Source organism: Sander vitreus, chromosome 4 (assembly GCF_031162955.1).
Source record: "Sander vitreus isolate 19-12246 chromosome 4, sanVit1, whole genome shotgun sequence".
NCBI lineage: Eukaryota > Metazoa > Chordata > Actinopteri > Perciformes > Percidae > Sander > Sander vitreus.
Window position 1 is genome coordinate 16,152,838 of NC_135858.1, and position 16,546 is coordinate 16,169,383.

The following is a 16,546-nucleotide window of genomic DNA, read 5'->3' on the forward strand; positions in this document are numbered from 1 at the left end:
TTTTTTAAGTAACCAGCAGTAACAACAGACGGGCTGGCAGGTCTTTTCATCAGTCTTGCCAAAACACTGATCACACCTGATGAGCAGCTGACACATATTGATTCATCATTTTCAGCCTGAAATGAATTGTCGCCTCACAGTAACAGCCAAAAAATGAAATGAAAAGAGGAAAACTAATATTCATCCATCACATTGTAATTCAGAGTAGTTTTAATCAAACAATAGCCCCAACTGGGATCAGTGACCGACCATTCAGTTGGTTCAGCCAGCATATGGGGCCCAGGTCAGAGGGCAATCTTTTTGTCAAATACTGATAGATGGACAGTATACACAATTACATTACATGAAATGTGTCAGAAACACTTTTCACACAGTTTATGTGTAGTATTCAACATCAAACTGTTATTCCAATCAGTAATAGCCAGACTTACCAAAACAAGAACTTGGACATATATATCAACCATTTACAAACAAATTTGAACATTTGAATATACTTAGATGCCACCATAAAATGGTTCTAGAAATTGTGCCTTGAGGAGGACCAATGCTGTATTTAAATGTAATTTCCCCCCTGGGGTTCAATACAGTATGTCTTCTTCTTCTTTAAGCACCGGTCATATGTTTCACAATGTTGCATTTTAAACATTATATCCCTTATCTTCTAATGCCTGACTCACTGTAGAAATGTATTATTATTTTGAAATGGGCTCATTTTTCTGAAAAATAGTCGAACTTGAGGCTTGAGAGTGTATTTTTAAATTTGAAATATGTATTATGTGCAGTAGAAACTACATGGCGCGTTATAAAGTCACGTGACAAAAAAAAAAAGTCACATGATGTTTTTTGAAAGGGGGCGTGGAAATACTTCCAACAGGTGAGTTGAGAGCAACCAGGAAGTGAACAACCATGGTGTTTGACCAAGAACGGTTACAGTCAGACAGAAAACATTTGTATTAAATTATTAAAATTGTCCATCAATTTGGGACTTGATTTTAATCAAATAGGCTATAATGCACTGAGCTTTATTGTTCCATAATGAAAGTAGGTTAACCAGGCTCTAAAGTCGCAAGGATGTCATCATCACAACAGGTAAATATGTGATAACATGGCAAATTAGATCCGGTAAATACTGTAATGGTCATGGATTGGTTTGCAGATATAACCTTGAACATGCAAAAGTACAAACAAGTTATTATGATCGTGGTGTCACAGTTGCTTGGCATTAAATTCGCAGATGCTGCCCACAACTGTGTCTATTTTTAGGCTTTAACGTGAAAGCTGTTTAAACGTGTTGACATATAGACCTACAGTATGTGAAGGTGGAAATATGGAAATGTTTTCCTTATTTAGTTATTTAAGGAAACAAACACAGGCTAATATCATAGTAGTATTAAAATGGATGCACTTCGGTGGAGAAAAAATACACTCATTGTTAGGCTCTATCCTCTTTTATTGCACAGTAGCCTACTCACTATTTTACAGATCTGTATGGAATCATAATGGTTGCCATATTCACTTCACTTCCATTGCCATAATGCTAAGTGAAATATAAATTCATAAAAAAGTACTGTAATAATTAGAGGTATAACTGACTTTTGGTTCATGATGTCTCTCCACAGACTGCATAATGCTTGATGAATTTTATAGAAAACTACAAATCTGGCATTGAAAGATGCCTTTCAACTGCAATTTAGCACCTTAAATAAAGATAAAGTATCATAGGGAATGACACGGGCCAAAAACATTGATATTACAAAATGATGTGAATATGTTACAAGTGTGGTGATATCTCATTCTAGTTTCATTGCTTTTCATATCTGACACTTCCTCGAATGTGATTATTTGTTTAATTGAAAACTCTGGGCTGTGTGAATACCAATTATCACTACAAAGACTAAAGTTCTCACTCTACTCCTAACATTAACTATGAATTTATGCATGCATCCGGCTTTAAAGATATTGGCTACTAGTGATCACAGTTCGGATGTGAGTGATCATTTATTGTCAAAATAGTTTTCCTGCTTGGCCCGTGATTCACACCCCTGCTGTTGAGCTTTTGGGTTGTACACCAGTGTGATCCACAACACACACGCTGTTCAGCTGTCATATCTCCTGCCCGTATTTCCTTTTTTATCTGAGGCACACATCATGAGCTGAGCTGTTAGGTTTATGGGCTGTTTAACTACCCCACTGTTAGATCTTATTGGATTCATTTGTCTTTTTTTGAGGCCGGGTTAAGGCTTCACCCCGGGATTATTGCAACAGTGATCTTCGTGTCTGTGGCTGCAATAGTTGCTGCTGTATTGATCATCCGAAAATACTGCTTCCCAGTCAAGTAAGCAGACTTTATCAATAAGACTTAACAAGATTATTTAAAATAATGAGTGCAGTAAAAACACATCACCCCGGTCTGTCACATAACTTTATTTCAGTGAGGCGACATACAGATACTCACAGCTGAGGCGGATGGAGGATCAGGGTTCAGCAGTGACAGAGGGGGAAGGCGACAGGGGGTCCTGCATAGTGGGAGAGGAGTCAGATGAGGTCAGTGCATCATGGCTTCCCTGACTGTAGCTTTCACTGTCGTGCACCCCACCGTATGAGCTGACACAGCTGTAACTTTCCTCATCACTTCACATGTCATTTTGTAACTTTTTTTCTCCCCGTGACAGGACCTTCTGGAATAAAGACGGGGATTCTGCTGCCGGCCCGACTGGAAAAGAGTTTTTTGTGGATTCATTATGTGCTTTAGGGCTGCAGCTAATGTTTATTTTCATGATAGATGAATCATTTGGTCCACACAACTACAGAAGACAGTAAGCAAATACCCATCACAATTTCCTACAAACCATGATGATGTCTTCAAATGTGTTGTTTTGTTCAAACAACCCGCAAATCTTCAATTTAATATATTTTAAGATGAAGAAAAGCAACAAATTCTCACATTTTAGAATCTGGAACCAGCAAATGTTTGGCGTTTTTGCTTGAGGAACAACCTAAACAATTAATCAGTTGTAAAATAGTTGATTTAATGTTCTGATGACTAATTGACTCATCAATTAATTACACCTGTAGTGTGGTTTATGTTTCTGGATCTGTATTCATCATGTGACTTGAATTCTTATGAGTGTTATTTCTTCATGCCTATTGTGAAATATTGAGTTTAATCTGTATTATTACTGACACTGATGTGTTAACCAGATCCTTGGGAGTTTTAAACATCAAAGTCTGACTCAGTCTATGAAAACAGTTGTATAATTTCTAATGTGACAGTGGAGGGGCTTCTTAAGTCTGACAGGATAACCCTGATGTATATTAGCCGTGATACAGACTGACATTTTGGGAACTGCAGGATCCAGCATTAATTGTTACAACATAATCAAGACTAAAAGTCAGGATATCTCAGCCTCTGCTGCAGTCCCCAAATGTTGTGCAAGTGCAATACTATTACTTTTACAGTTTCAGTTAGAGTTACTAACTTCTTCTCGTCTTTTTACTGTCCAGTTGTGAGAAAAGAGGAGGTGATACAATTGTTGCACTGACAGCAATAAGATTGGAGAGCAGTTGTAATGTGGGACTTTCTTTGCCCTGGGTTTCACGTCTCACTTAAAGTAGGCCTATCTCTGACTTTTTTTGCCCTCAAACCTATATGCCCCTTAATCGAATGACTGGTTATGTGAAAAGGAAACTACTTTGGCTGATCCAACTGAGAAACGCGCCGGATGTCAGGCTATGCCCCTCACCTTTTGCTCTCTGTGTGTTGCAGTTCTCAAAATCCTTTCGCTTCAGGAAACAACAACAACCTTTAAACTAGAAAGCTACACGCTGAAAATGGCAAGTTTTGAAGAAAATTTGCATCGTGCAACAAGGCAGACCTGCTTGGTTCTTTTGGGGAATGATTGTAAAGATTTACAAAGAATATGTTTATCTTACTGGTGTTTTGGGGCTGATTTGCTATGGACAAAGTAGTCACAGCGATACACTGGTAAGTGAGCAAATTAAGTTTAACCATGTATCCAGCTAATTTAAACAGCTCACGTTACTGTATATTGTTAACAGTTAACTTCATTTAATATGGTATGTGGCGTTTTCCACCAAAACAAGTTCCTTCCCGAGACCAGCCACCGTCTCTGCATTCGGAGCTTAGCGCCACCCAAGACGATCATGATTGGTTTAAAGAAATGCGAACAACTCCTAGAATGTACGTGTGGTGTAGCCAGACCTTACTCCACAGCTCTGTGGTGATAGGTCTGGCAATGCGAGTCTATATAAAATGCTCTGCCAAATAACATGGGAATGCAAATGCATGATTCATTCCTGTATGATAAAGTCTACAATATCTAGTTAAAAATTACAAATCAAAATGTAAACAAACTATTGCTATTTGATATTATTGGCACATTAATTCACATGAGATTAAAGAATAAGAACAAGATAGTTTGCTTAAATGTGGTTAAATATGCCTCAAATTCATATTTTCGCAGCATTATTTCACTGGCAATGTAACGAATGCAAAGAATTGGCAGATGTTGCATTATAAAGAATGGACACCTTTTTATTCATTCAATATTATCATCCAGTGATGAAATCAGCAGTTGCATCACATGGAGATTTGACATTTCAGATATTTCAAACAGCCTAGTTGACTTGCAGCTAAACATAGTCACACTAAATTATCTACCAGTTGGCCTGTTCACTTTGAAATATATTTCCCTTTTCATGCTGACATTAACTCACTTTAAGTAAATTTGCTGTAGAGTCCAGAGTCCACCAACCCTTTAATGGACTTCTAGGCTGAGTGGTGTTATTTCTTTTAACAGCTACACAAACTATGTGAACATCAGTGTCACAGAATGCTGCTGACATTTTCATATCAAATCACTTCACTGTGATTTATCTTTTAATTTGTTTTTGTGATCAACGAATGAAGCAATGGAATCAATCTTTGAATCTTTAAAGTTCATGTATTACTGCAGATTTTGCAAACATCTCATGAAAGGGTTCGCTCTACAGTTACTGATGATGGTATGCATATACGTTTAAAATTCTGGTGTACATTTGAGAAACATGGGTTATTAAATACATGCATCCTGTGGACTGGCTGATGTGTTTGCAACCTGCTTGGATTGTCCTTGTTCTGTCATAACCTGCATAATCCACTCTTTCTGTCTCTTTTTCTGAAGAGCATCTCTGCTTAATCGTAAACTTAAATATTGTATTATTCCTGTGGACAGGCATACTGTTTACACAAAAGAAATAAAACATGGATATTTGTTACTACAATGTTATGCCGTCATATGGTTCTTTGAATGAATAATGGTCGTCTTATCGGTAAAAAGTGGTACACATAGACCCTCTGCTGGTTCTCTTTAGTATTACACCATCCCTTAAATAACGCTATCAGCCCTCTATTTTGAACTACAATACCACTACAAACATGTAGCCAGTGGCAAGGTTTGGGCGGATGAGGGGAAGAGTTTTAACAAGAGTTTTTAGGTGTCAGACAGGAAAATATTTCATGGCATTTACTGTATCTCTAAGCAGCGTATAATATGCACACATAAGTGTGCACACTTACTGTAAATACAATACATGCTTTTAAGTTTTGTCCTTTAATTCTCTCAGGAAACTGAATTTATTTTATTCAAAGATGGACTACTGACTGGGCAGCTCTCGCCCAGCCTTCACTGTGTGGAAATTAGTTTAATTAAAGAATATACATTAAAATGTAAAGGGGTTTATGGTGCCACCATTTTGAGCCCTGTTTCAAAATCTGTTTTTGATACTTTACTATTTCAGTTTGTTTTATGCTCATGTGGTGCACCGAAGCAGTTCTACTGAATACATTTTCTTTGTTTTTTTTCTTTTTAAGCCATCTGTATGTTTGTGGTTCATTTGTCAACATATGGCTAAGCAGAGGCTTTATTTCCATAATCAGCTACCCAACTGTTTCTTGATGGATAAATTATGACCTTATTATGATCTGGCCACAGTAACTTTTAATACCAGTCATAACACCAGTTCATTACTGCCTGCAGGGAAATGCTATTTGCATTTGGACCCCTCAAGCCAGGTGAAAACTTGAACTCAGCTATTGTTCAGGGATCAGCAGGGCAAATGCTTACTGACACAAGGGCTTGGCCTCTGGGATTATCATGCCTTTCACCATTTTGAATGTCTGTGATGACTAATTATTGTGCAAACAGTGTAATCCATCCATCAAAAAATGGACTTTAATGCCTTTACAAATACACCATATTGGCCTATTTATGTTGTGTTTATTGTAATAACTCTAACTCTTCTTTGCCAGGTTTTTTTGAAAAACAAGTTTCAATCTCAGTGTCATTTACCTGGTTAAAATAAGGCTAAATGTTGTTTTGTAAATATATATTGTTTTTTTTAATCTTCTGTTAGTATATTTTTAGATTTTGTGTTTGTGCCTATTTCATGCTTATTTATTTGCTTTTAGTGAGTTTCTTTATTCTACAGGCTGTAACATTTTTTTATATATCAGCAGCTTTATACCACTCATCACATGGCATTTACTAAAATTTACATACAAATAGAAAAATTATAAATTTCCCAGGGATTCTTTAAAAAAAAAATATTTACGTATCCAACTGGAAATATGAAGATTGCGGCCTTTTTTTCTTCTTCTCCTCTTTGTGTCATTCCCTCTCCAGGTTTCAGATGCTTGTTTGCAAAACAGCTAAACACAAGCTGCTGTTTGCAGTAACAGTATCTGTTACTGCTGACACTGTCCCATATTTGACATTGTAAAAGAGAGAAACTTGATCATCTAGCTCTCAGTGGGTGTGTGTGTGTAATGCCGCATCCTGGTTTGTATGTAGCACAAGAAGGAGGAGCTGACAATTCTTTTTTTGTATAATTAAGTACCCTCAAGGCATGGTTGTATGAATTATCTGGTAGTGTGTTCACAGATGAGATGGCACCAAAGCTCTTTTGTGTCTACAATACTTCTTGTTGATAGGAAATACTTCAATTCAAAGGTATCAGCTCTTCCTTTCAGGAACTGAAAGCTCTCTGATTTATTGCAGATATGAGATGTCAAGGTGAGATTTCACTTTATTTCAAAAACAGTTAGTTTTGGTTGTATGTCTGCCAAACTTCATACTGTATCTATTCTTTGTGGTTGACAGCTGTTTTGCGCCTTGCTGTTACAATTGTCGTCCTCATAACCTGGCTAATCGCCATCAAATCATTCGATGTACAGGAGAAAGCAAGACATATTCTTGGTGAGCTCATTTCTACTTATTACATCATAACTCCTGAGCTACCTCTTCTAACTCTAACTATTTGCCACAACTTAATTCTTTTATTTCAGGGTTTAATGTCATAGATCAAATCACACTGAAATCCAAAACAGGTAAATTAAATCATGACAGAAGTCATCTTTCTAACATTACATGACTTCCACATTTACTGTATGTGTGACTTCCTGCCAGATCAGAAGTACTTTTCTATCTGCAATTTCAGCTACAACAACACCTGAGCCAAAATGCAGCCTCTCCAGAGTCTGTCCACCTGACCATTTTGCTTTACACATCAGCAGTGGAGCAGCTGATGTTGTTGGACCAAAGATCTGTTTTGATGGTAAAATGTGTGTATTTGATATGGTAGTACCTGAATTGGACGGAACTGTGTGTGACTGTGCGAAACTCACCCTTATTGGTATCTCAACAGCATTATGAGCCATGTGTTGAATAATGTGGGACCGGGACTGAACATTGTGGTGCTAAACGGTGAGTAAACATGCTCTCTGACAGATGTTTAGTAGTGTACTGTTAGTCATTTAAATTTTCTGTTAAAGATTCTAATTGTTAACAGTTTTGAACTTGGATACAGCAGCTGTTAGAACAATCTCACCTAAAGGTCCATTAATTAGCCGTTCTGGAGCTTTCGATCATATGACATGATCTTCATCAGCAGGTGAAATGGGGGAAATGTACTTAACGTGCTCATAAAAAGGAACATTTTAACCTCTTGACTTTGATAACAATTGAAAAACTCAATCTTTTTGGTCAGTTGTTGATAACCAAATGTTATGTTGTTTGTTGTTGTTTTTTCCCCACCTCAGGTGAAAATGGAATCATTGAAAAATGTGGCTACCTTAATATGAAAATTGGAAGTAAGAGCTTTTTTAATCTTGTTTTCAATGTAAAGGTTTATTGAAACCTTAACATGATGTTGCTGTTGTTTATTGTTGTTTTTAATTACTCTAACAAAAGACCCAGAAGACATCCTGGCGTACCTGAAGGCGATAAAACCTGGAATGATTGTCTTAGTGGCCTCGTTTGATGATGTGGCAACAAAGTAAGTCCAAATCTCAATGATTCAACAGCAACAATGATTTTGTATCACACAGCATGACCCCTTTTTACTACTCTGTGGCAGAATGACAAAAGAAATGATGGAGGTGTTCGTCGGAATGGGAAGCACTTTGATCAAGTCTGTAAAACACAGAGATAATTGGGTGTTTGCTGGAAGAGCAGGGACAGAAAACAGAAGCCTCTTTGAGAAGGTGAGTGAGCCTGTTCTATTTGTGTCAGAAAAGACCATCTATTTTAAAATACGCTAAAAGTTAAAAAGCAAAATAATTGATGGCAATACAAATGTCTTCTTCCCTGTTCACCTGTCAGCATGCTGTTAATGATGAGAAAGCCAACATTTATGAAAGATGGCCGGAGATGGTGGAGGTGGGCGGCTGTTTACCAAGGACCCAAAGTGATGGACATAAACCTTAAAAGAAGTTTGTGATGAAGAGGAGAATACAACTTATTTAAGACTTCTCTGGAAAAGTGACGACAGTCTCAATAGTTTTACACTCTTTCTGAAACTCAGAACTTATCTTCTTGGACTTAATATTTATCTAAAATGATATGTCTATGTTACTCTACTTTGTAGTTTTACTACTGCTGTCTGTTCATCCTGGAAGATGGTTCCTTCTTCTGTTGCTCTTCCTAAAATGTCCTTGAGTTTTTCTTCATCCCAAATCAAGGGTTTAAGGATTTTTTACAGAATGTAAAGACGTCTGAGGCAAGTTTGTCATTTGTGATTCTGGGCTATATAAATAAAATTGACTGGACCGGGCTAGTGCTGTTAATAGTAGCCTAATAGAAAATGTAAAAACAACGTTTAAAGAATTGAAATAAATGGAAACATTTGACACATTGACTTAGGCAACTATTGTTGCTGGACTATGGAATATGTCAACGGTTTTGTCCCTCGGGGATAAAACCAACAATATTCTGCTTCCAGGTAGGTGGAGGATCATGTATCATTTAATTATCATTGAAGACCATATGCTCAAGTGTTTGCGATCTGCCCTCTTTTATCTCATATTTCTCACTTTTTTCTTTACTTTCCATTTGTAGCACATTTGTTGGATATTATTTCATTTCAGTACCAGAAGTACTCAAAACCTTTACCTTAGTAAAAGCACAGATAAAACCGTGTAAAAACACTCTGTTGCAAGTATTACTCCTGCATTCAAAATCCTACTTAAGTAAAAATACTGAAGTATTTACAGTTCAGTAGTTCAGTTTACTGGTTTGGGTTGGGCCCCCTCCAAAGAGTCACAAGAGTTTTTTGCACTTTTTAACAAAGCTTTTGTTTTTTTTGTGAAATATTTGATCATTTGACATCTCTGGGTCTTGAGCAGTGACTGTAAACGCAACACTTTTATAAGGGGTCACAAAGCAAAAAGGTTGGGAACCAACCACCTTTTTTAACAACGCAGTGTACTTTATATGTAGTACTTGAGTGTATGTACTTAGTTACCTTCTACCACTGCTGTGCACTAAATATTATTCCAGCACTTTTGGCCTGTTCTCCAGAGTATGCCTTCCACTTGGTTGCTGCTTCCCTGGGAGAATCATTGGTCCAAACACAGAACAGTTCCCTCACTCTGGTGTTCTTGGCTGCTGGAGGAGAGAGAGAGAGAGAGAGAGAGAGAGAGAGAGGGTAACCTCAAATTATTATTGCAACTCTGTCCACTGTGAGCCCAGGAGGTGTTTGTGTGCAGAAACTAAAGCTGGATTCATACTGAGGACATGGGAGTCACCCATGGAAAGAAGGTAAATTGGTTGATTTGTATTCTTCTGTATTTCTCTGTGATGCATAACACAAGTAGCATTAAGATAACCCAGCAGAAGCATCTATGTAGCAAAAATACTTTATTGGCATGCATTGTGTGTTTGAGAATGAGTTAAGAGACTGGAAGAGAATAAAAAACCCAACTGTTGCAGGGTGTGTTCTGTGTCATAAGTGATAAATACAGTGTCTATTCTTGATCACATTTAAGCTTTTGTTTTGGCAGAACTTTATAGTTTTCAGTGTTTGTCTGTCACTGTTATCTCTACCTTTTTATTTTTCAACTACAGCTGAAGTGCTTGAACCAAACACAGGTCTTTATCCAATGAATAATCCTTGCCAGGAGAGTGTTTACCCCGTCATATCCAATTAATTCTTTTCCACACAATATCCACTGTCTGAGCTTGAGCCAAACAGCATGACTCTTCCCTCATCAACCAAACCGCATCCAGCAGCAGAGCCGTCATTAAAATACCTCTCTAGATTGTACTTTGTCCACAGTCTGATGATTTACTGTCATTTTGTTTAAACTTTACTTGGTTTAAATATTGAATGCAGGTCTTTGAAGACATTACGCGATGCTACTACATTTGTTTTGGGTCTGTATATGCCCAGACATGATGCAGCTGAATTGCAACTAATGCCAAGGCTATACAACAAACATTATGTAACATTGATCAATGTAACTGTAACTGATGGTGCTCAGAGCAAAAGTATAGTCTGCCACATTTTTTTCTAAATGCAAGTGTTCATCAAACAACAAAATCAGAAAGAATCACTTCATGCAGCAGTCCAGTCTGAGTCCCACGGTGGGAATAATTCCTGTCTCAACTATTAATTCTGCTCAAACTCCAGCAAATGAGAATCTCAGTGGGAATCAAAATGTGTTTTGTTTGATCCTTGTCATTAATGAGGTGGCAGCCCTCTACCTCACCAGTAAGGGCACTCGCTTCACTGGACAGCTGACACTTCATTTGTCTGTCAGCATCATAATACTGCTTTGTGTTGCTTGCTGCCATTTGCCAGAAACTGCGTTGGTGACCCGACTGAGAGATTTATATGGAGTGCTATTGTGTGTCACCATGTGTGTCACACTACTCCTACACACTTATATTTTGAAAATAAAACAGTATAGATAGTGATAAGTTGGTTATAGCTATGAGATATATTCTATTCTATTTGACATGTCAATGACTTTTTCTGTTGACAGAGAGATCTCCAACATTCTACAGAGACACACCTGAACGGGTCTGGTGAGAAATGTATCTATCGTTATAATCCTAACAAGGCGGGGGGTAAGCTGTTTGACAGTTTTTGTGTGTTTTGTGTGACTCAGGAAAGAAACTGTGCAGAGGTAGCACATGTGGTCACAGTTGTATTTGCTGCAGAAGCATTGTCATTGATTCTGTCATTAAAGAGTAAAGGGTCAGCCAGAATTTGTTAAGTCAATTGACTGTTATGTACCTGTCAATAAACCATTTGCCTGTGACATTCAACATTCAAGTCTGTAAAATGTGTTTTAAAGCACGACTTTGTTTTAAAGGAAGAAAAAATCACAATCTTTCTTTTACAGATTAATAGATGAATCCATAAGCAACAAAACACACACCCTTGTGAATTTAAAAACACTCACAGGGGTTGTTGCTACAGCATTACTTGGTCTGGTATAGTCTCGCTTTGCCAGACCTTCCTCCACAGCGCTGCGAAGGAGGGTCTGTCTAGTCCACACAGCATTCCGGGATGGGAGAAAAACGTGCTCTGGTTTATTGGCATTTTCTTTAAACCAATCACAATCATCATAGGCGGCGCTCAGTGCCGGACGGAGCCACGGCGCCGCTGCAAAATAGCCTCGGAAAGGAACTTATTTTGGTGAAACGTGTACATTCAAAGGTTGTTTTAGTCATGCAACAGAAAACTCAGATTGGACAGATAGTCTAGCTAGCTGTCTGGATTTACCCTGCAGAGATCTGAGGACCAGTTAACCATAGTCCTCGTAAAAAACACAAAGAAAGTGGAAGGTACCAGACATCCGGCCCAGAAGTGGAATGTTGTGGATATAAACTAGGTCTGGTATGACCAGCAGCTTTTGGTGGCTAATGTTTGCTAATGTTAGCAAACGTTCCACAGATTATGCTCTGTAACTAGCTGCGACAATATTTTTTCAACCCGATTGAAATCATTCTGATTAGAGCTTCCAACTTAATTGATTACATGGACGCTAAATAAAGTGATCTGATAAGTTGTGCGTTTACATGCCTCAAAACATTTAATCAGAACATAACTTCTTTTATTTGAACAGAGTGGTCCCGCCCAAGGTGAAGCATCTAATCTGCTGCAGATATACCTGAAGAAGAAGAAGAAGTTTTTAACTTTATTTGGTTCGCTGGATTCCGGGTTTGTTCATCTTTTCCAAAACTCGTTTATTTGAGCATTTCGATCAACGAGGCGCAATAAACCTCACATATTTTAAGTTATATCAGCCACAGACCAGTTTTGTTTTACCGCCATGTTTCTGTCCCTCCAGGAAGCAATGTCACCTTATTATCCACGTGGTACAAGCATGAAAGAATATATTTATTCCAACCAGAGAGAAACGACTGTATGAAGAGTTTACATTAGTTGTTATTATTAGTTAGGCGCTAATATTTTCCTTTTGAATTAATCAACCAAAATTTACACAACCCCTCTTAAACCGAAAACTCCTTCCGATCACACTGGATGGGGCCAGTCTCTTTCGATTGAGGTGGTTGCATGGGGCATTTTTTTTCTGATTGGACTATTATTCTAATTATTAATAGTGGAATATTAGGATCTAAACACACCTGACATTTATTAGTCCCAAAATATACACACGACCTATAGACATGCATTGATAATTGTGGAGAAATGTTGTGATGGTCTGCCGCATAGCAGGCATCCCAAGCAGTGCTCAGGGGCATCTCTCCACCAGTCCACACTAACTGGGCCATGCTGCACTTGAACCTACAACCTTCCGGTTTCTAAGGTCCAAGGTGCTCCCAAAAGATTGCCACGGAGTCATTTTTATCAAGGTCACTGTAGTTTGTTTGGACACTACTCACTGAAACTGCACTTCTGTTCTTTTTTGCTTCTGTATATGGTACACCAAGGTTCTCAGGTCATTTCAAGTCTATTTGAGGCTGCAGTTTGTAATGTGCAAAATTCATGTCATCCATACTTCCAAAGGTCTCAATATCAGGGAGGACACTGTAAATACCTGCATAGAAGACAGCTTTGCTGAGTGTACCTCCCTGTTAATTCATGTGAACTTTTTCTCAGTCAGAAAAAAAAGCATGTTTTAGTCAGCAGCAACATTTGTACTACCACTCCACCATATGCCCATGATTAAGATACTGCCAAATAAGAGTACTCCAAAATAAAAAATAATAATAATCTTGACCTTGACGTTTATATTGACCTCGGAAATAGCAGTTTGGCTAAAAATGGTTAGCTCAGGGTCGATTTACTGGACATTTTTTGTAGCGTTCAGCTGCATCTGATGTCAATCATAAACTGATGGAGTTTGCTTAGTTGTCAAGGAGATGATGAGTTATGGGGGGTTGTCTTAACTGCTGTCTCTGTTCAAATATGGTCTCTGGTGTCAGAGGTGGATTGTGTCCGTTATCTTTCTGCAGAGTCACTTAAAGATGCTGCAGTAAATATTAATAATACTGAAACTTATCCAGCTGTAATGGTTTAACTTGTAAGAATGATGAATACTTAATGTTTTTTTCTTTAGCCTCAGTAATGCAGACACACCAAATTGAACAGCAAGACCGACACTCGAAGCCTCAGGCTCCTCCGTCCCAACTACAGAGTGTGGAGGAGAGCAGTAATCTCATCAGACCGCAAAAACCTCTCAATCCTGTAACGGCCTCCAAGAGCCACCAGGAGCTCCACAAAGAACTGCGGATGACCCACAAGAGGTTGGAAAGACACACAGACACTCGTAAACAGCCGCACTTCCCTTTCATTGTTTATTTAAAGTCCTTCTGTGTTCCTGTCAGGAGAGTGTCTCAAGAAGGAAAGACTGAACTCCAGAAGGCTTTAGAAAAGAGGAGATGGGACCAAAGGATGAAGGCGAGCAGGGATCAGGAAGAGGCAAAGAAGAACAGATCACCACTTCATCAGGAACTGTTGAAAAGACATCAGAGGCTAGAAAAGGTTTGCAGAGCGCATGCTCTTTTTTAACATTTTTTTCACAAAGGATCTTGTCACATGATCTGACTCAAAAATCATCATGGTGGTTGATATTAAATGAAATGATCTATTCTGAAAGCATACATTACTATCATAGATCATATCATACACTGTCATATAAAAATGCTCACAGAAGATTGACATTGGTGGTCTGTGTGGAGCATCATGTGGTTCTGCAGTCAACCAGTGGAGGGCAGTGTAGACTTAGTTTCAGACACTGCTGTCCTGTCTGGGTTCCTACAAGAAAAGAAAAAAAAACATTGATCTTCTGAATGTTGTAGTTATATGAACTAAAAGACAGCACATAAAGATATAGATTTTTTTATTTCCAACCATTTATAAATATTTGCCTGTGTTTAAGAACTATGGATTGTGTGGATCTTCCAGGCCTTTACTTTTAGGAAATTAGCTCCAAACCCAGACATTCGTAAAATATATTGTGAAAATGGGGCTTGTTTACCTTGGCTACACATCTGAGCTCCACATTTGTTTTGGTATATTTTTATTTATTTTTACATTTTCTTCACAGCTCGAGAGAGACAAAGGACAACAGCGAGAGGGGCCAGAGTTCCTCCGAGTCAAAGAGAGGCTGAGAAGAACTGCAGTGTTAGATGTAGGAGGAAAAGAAGTGTGACAATTATGATTTGTGATTGTATGTGCATGTTTTGTGTCAGCACAATGGACCGTTGGCAATAAATGATTGGGCGGAGAGACTGATCTTATGAGGGCTTTAAAAAAAACACAAAAAAAACACAAAAAACTGCACAACAAATATAGACAAATATACAGATATTCAGCAGTCATAATGAAAACAACAATCAGATAATGTGAAGTAAGACATTTGGCAGCCAATCGTCCCAGTGATTAGCTGAGCAAAGGTGCAAGAGTTTAAAGGAGCAGTCAGTTAGAAATCAAAGTGTGCATGTATGAAAAATAAATTCATGATTCAGCTTGAGTTACACCATAAAGTCTACATGGCTGAATTAGACTGCTGGGTCATGATATAGACAGTGATCCCAGCTGAATGTGTCTTGGATGATGTATACAGCAGCTGTACATGTATCATGCCCCATTCTATTTTCTTTCCTAAAAATGCAAACAGAATTCACACCGTAATAAGTGTTACTATTTTATTACACATTTTCTATGTGTCTGTAATTATATGTCTTGCTACTGTTTCCACAATACTCAACAAGACACATAGTTTTTCTAATCAGGAGTGACAAATTTACTGCATAATTTTGGGGTATTCTCTTTTCCCTGCACGTCATTGTTTAATACATCCATGTTAGGTCTGTTTTATGTTGTTGGGAAGTGTAGTATCATCGGTATATTGTACTAATCAGGTATGTTTGTCTGATGTCAACACTGAGCAAATGTAATTCTGAGAAAACTATTGTGTCCTTTGTGTGACTAATTTTTCTATTTAAAAAAGATATTCAACAACATGAAATTGATATGTTGAAATATTTTATAATGACAAATTAGTGTATTTCCACAGTGATGAAACATGTGGGCAAAGTGAAAAACATTAAAAAGTCACAAACACCAGGTTCTTGTGATTTATTTGTTTATGAATGACGGGAGGTGAGGATTTCTTTTAGAAAATAATAGAACATAAATCTTCGTATGAATAATAATTATCAGTATACCGTGTATACCCGAAGAATAAAGCTGATATTTATCTTTAACATCCTGTATCTCTAGGAATAACCATTAACATATATATATATATATATATATATATATATATATATATATATATATATATATATATATATATATATATATATATATTGTAATACAATCCATTATGTTTATTCTGGTCATTCTTTTGAGGCTGTAGTTTGCAAAGGTGCTATTTGGGTTGCATTACATTGTACATGTGTTCATTGTTATTTTTTTGTTAGCTTGATAAATAGTAAAGAGGTAAAATAAGTAAATTATACACTTTTTTTAAATTCAGTGATCTTTTGTATCTTGCATGTCATTTGTAATCACCACAGTTTAAATGTTTGAATCGTTTCCACAACTCAGTGTTTACATGCACATCTAAAAGTAAAGTTATTGTATAATGACAAAACACACAATGCATAGACAAGGAAGTTTTATTTTCATTTCCTGCAATCATATCTCTGTGAGTACAAATCACTATATTTTCTCACATCTTGTTAAATAACCCATGATGCATTGCATCCATACATTTGTAGCTCAA

General features: G+C 37.4%; 2 protein-coding genes and 1 long non-coding RNA gene across 4 annotated transcripts; all 3 read left to right on the forward strand.

Annotated features, from left to right (window-relative positions):
• Positions 1–878: 878 nt before the first annotated feature.
• LOC144516942 (uncharacterized) lies at positions 879–5,283 on the forward strand. 2 transcript variants are annotated; one of them, XR_013501886.1, is made up of 5 exons: positions 879–1,089; positions 2,229–2,335; positions 2,433–2,544; positions 2,673–2,816; positions 3,767–5,283. It is a non-coding gene; the product is annotated as an uncharacterized LOC144516942 (long non-coding RNA). The 2 variants fall into 2 exon arrangements; XR_013501885.1 differs by lacking the exon at positions 3,767–5,283 and having other exon boundaries at positions 2,673–3,237.
• Positions 5,284–6,873: 1,590 nt separating this feature from the next.
• LOC144516258 (protein FAM3C) lies at positions 6,874–9,111 on the forward strand. The gene is made up of 9 exons (XM_078247467.1): positions 6,874–7,073; positions 7,161–7,256; positions 7,346–7,387; positions 7,498–7,621; positions 7,705–7,763; positions 8,099–8,149; positions 8,250–8,334; positions 8,416–8,542; positions 8,661–9,111. The coding sequence occupies exons 1-9, from the start codon at positions 7,061–7,063 to the stop codon at positions 8,763–8,765; spliced, it is 702 nt and encodes a 233-aa protein (XP_078103593.1). The 5' UTR covers positions 6,874–7,060; the 3' UTR covers positions 8,766–9,111.
• A 486-nt stretch (positions 9,112–9,597) lies between these two features.
• Positions 9,598–14,965, forward strand: LOC144516259 (protein FAM107B). The gene is made up of 5 exons (XM_078247468.1): positions 9,598–10,097; positions 11,324–11,366; positions 13,871–14,057; positions 14,139–14,295; positions 14,861–14,965. The coding sequence occupies exons 1-5, from the start codon at positions 10,074–10,076 to the stop codon at positions 14,963–14,965; spliced, it is 516 nt and encodes a 171-aa protein (XP_078103594.1). The 5' UTR covers positions 9,598–10,073.
• The last annotated feature ends 1,581 nt before the right edge of the window (positions 14,966–16,546 follow it).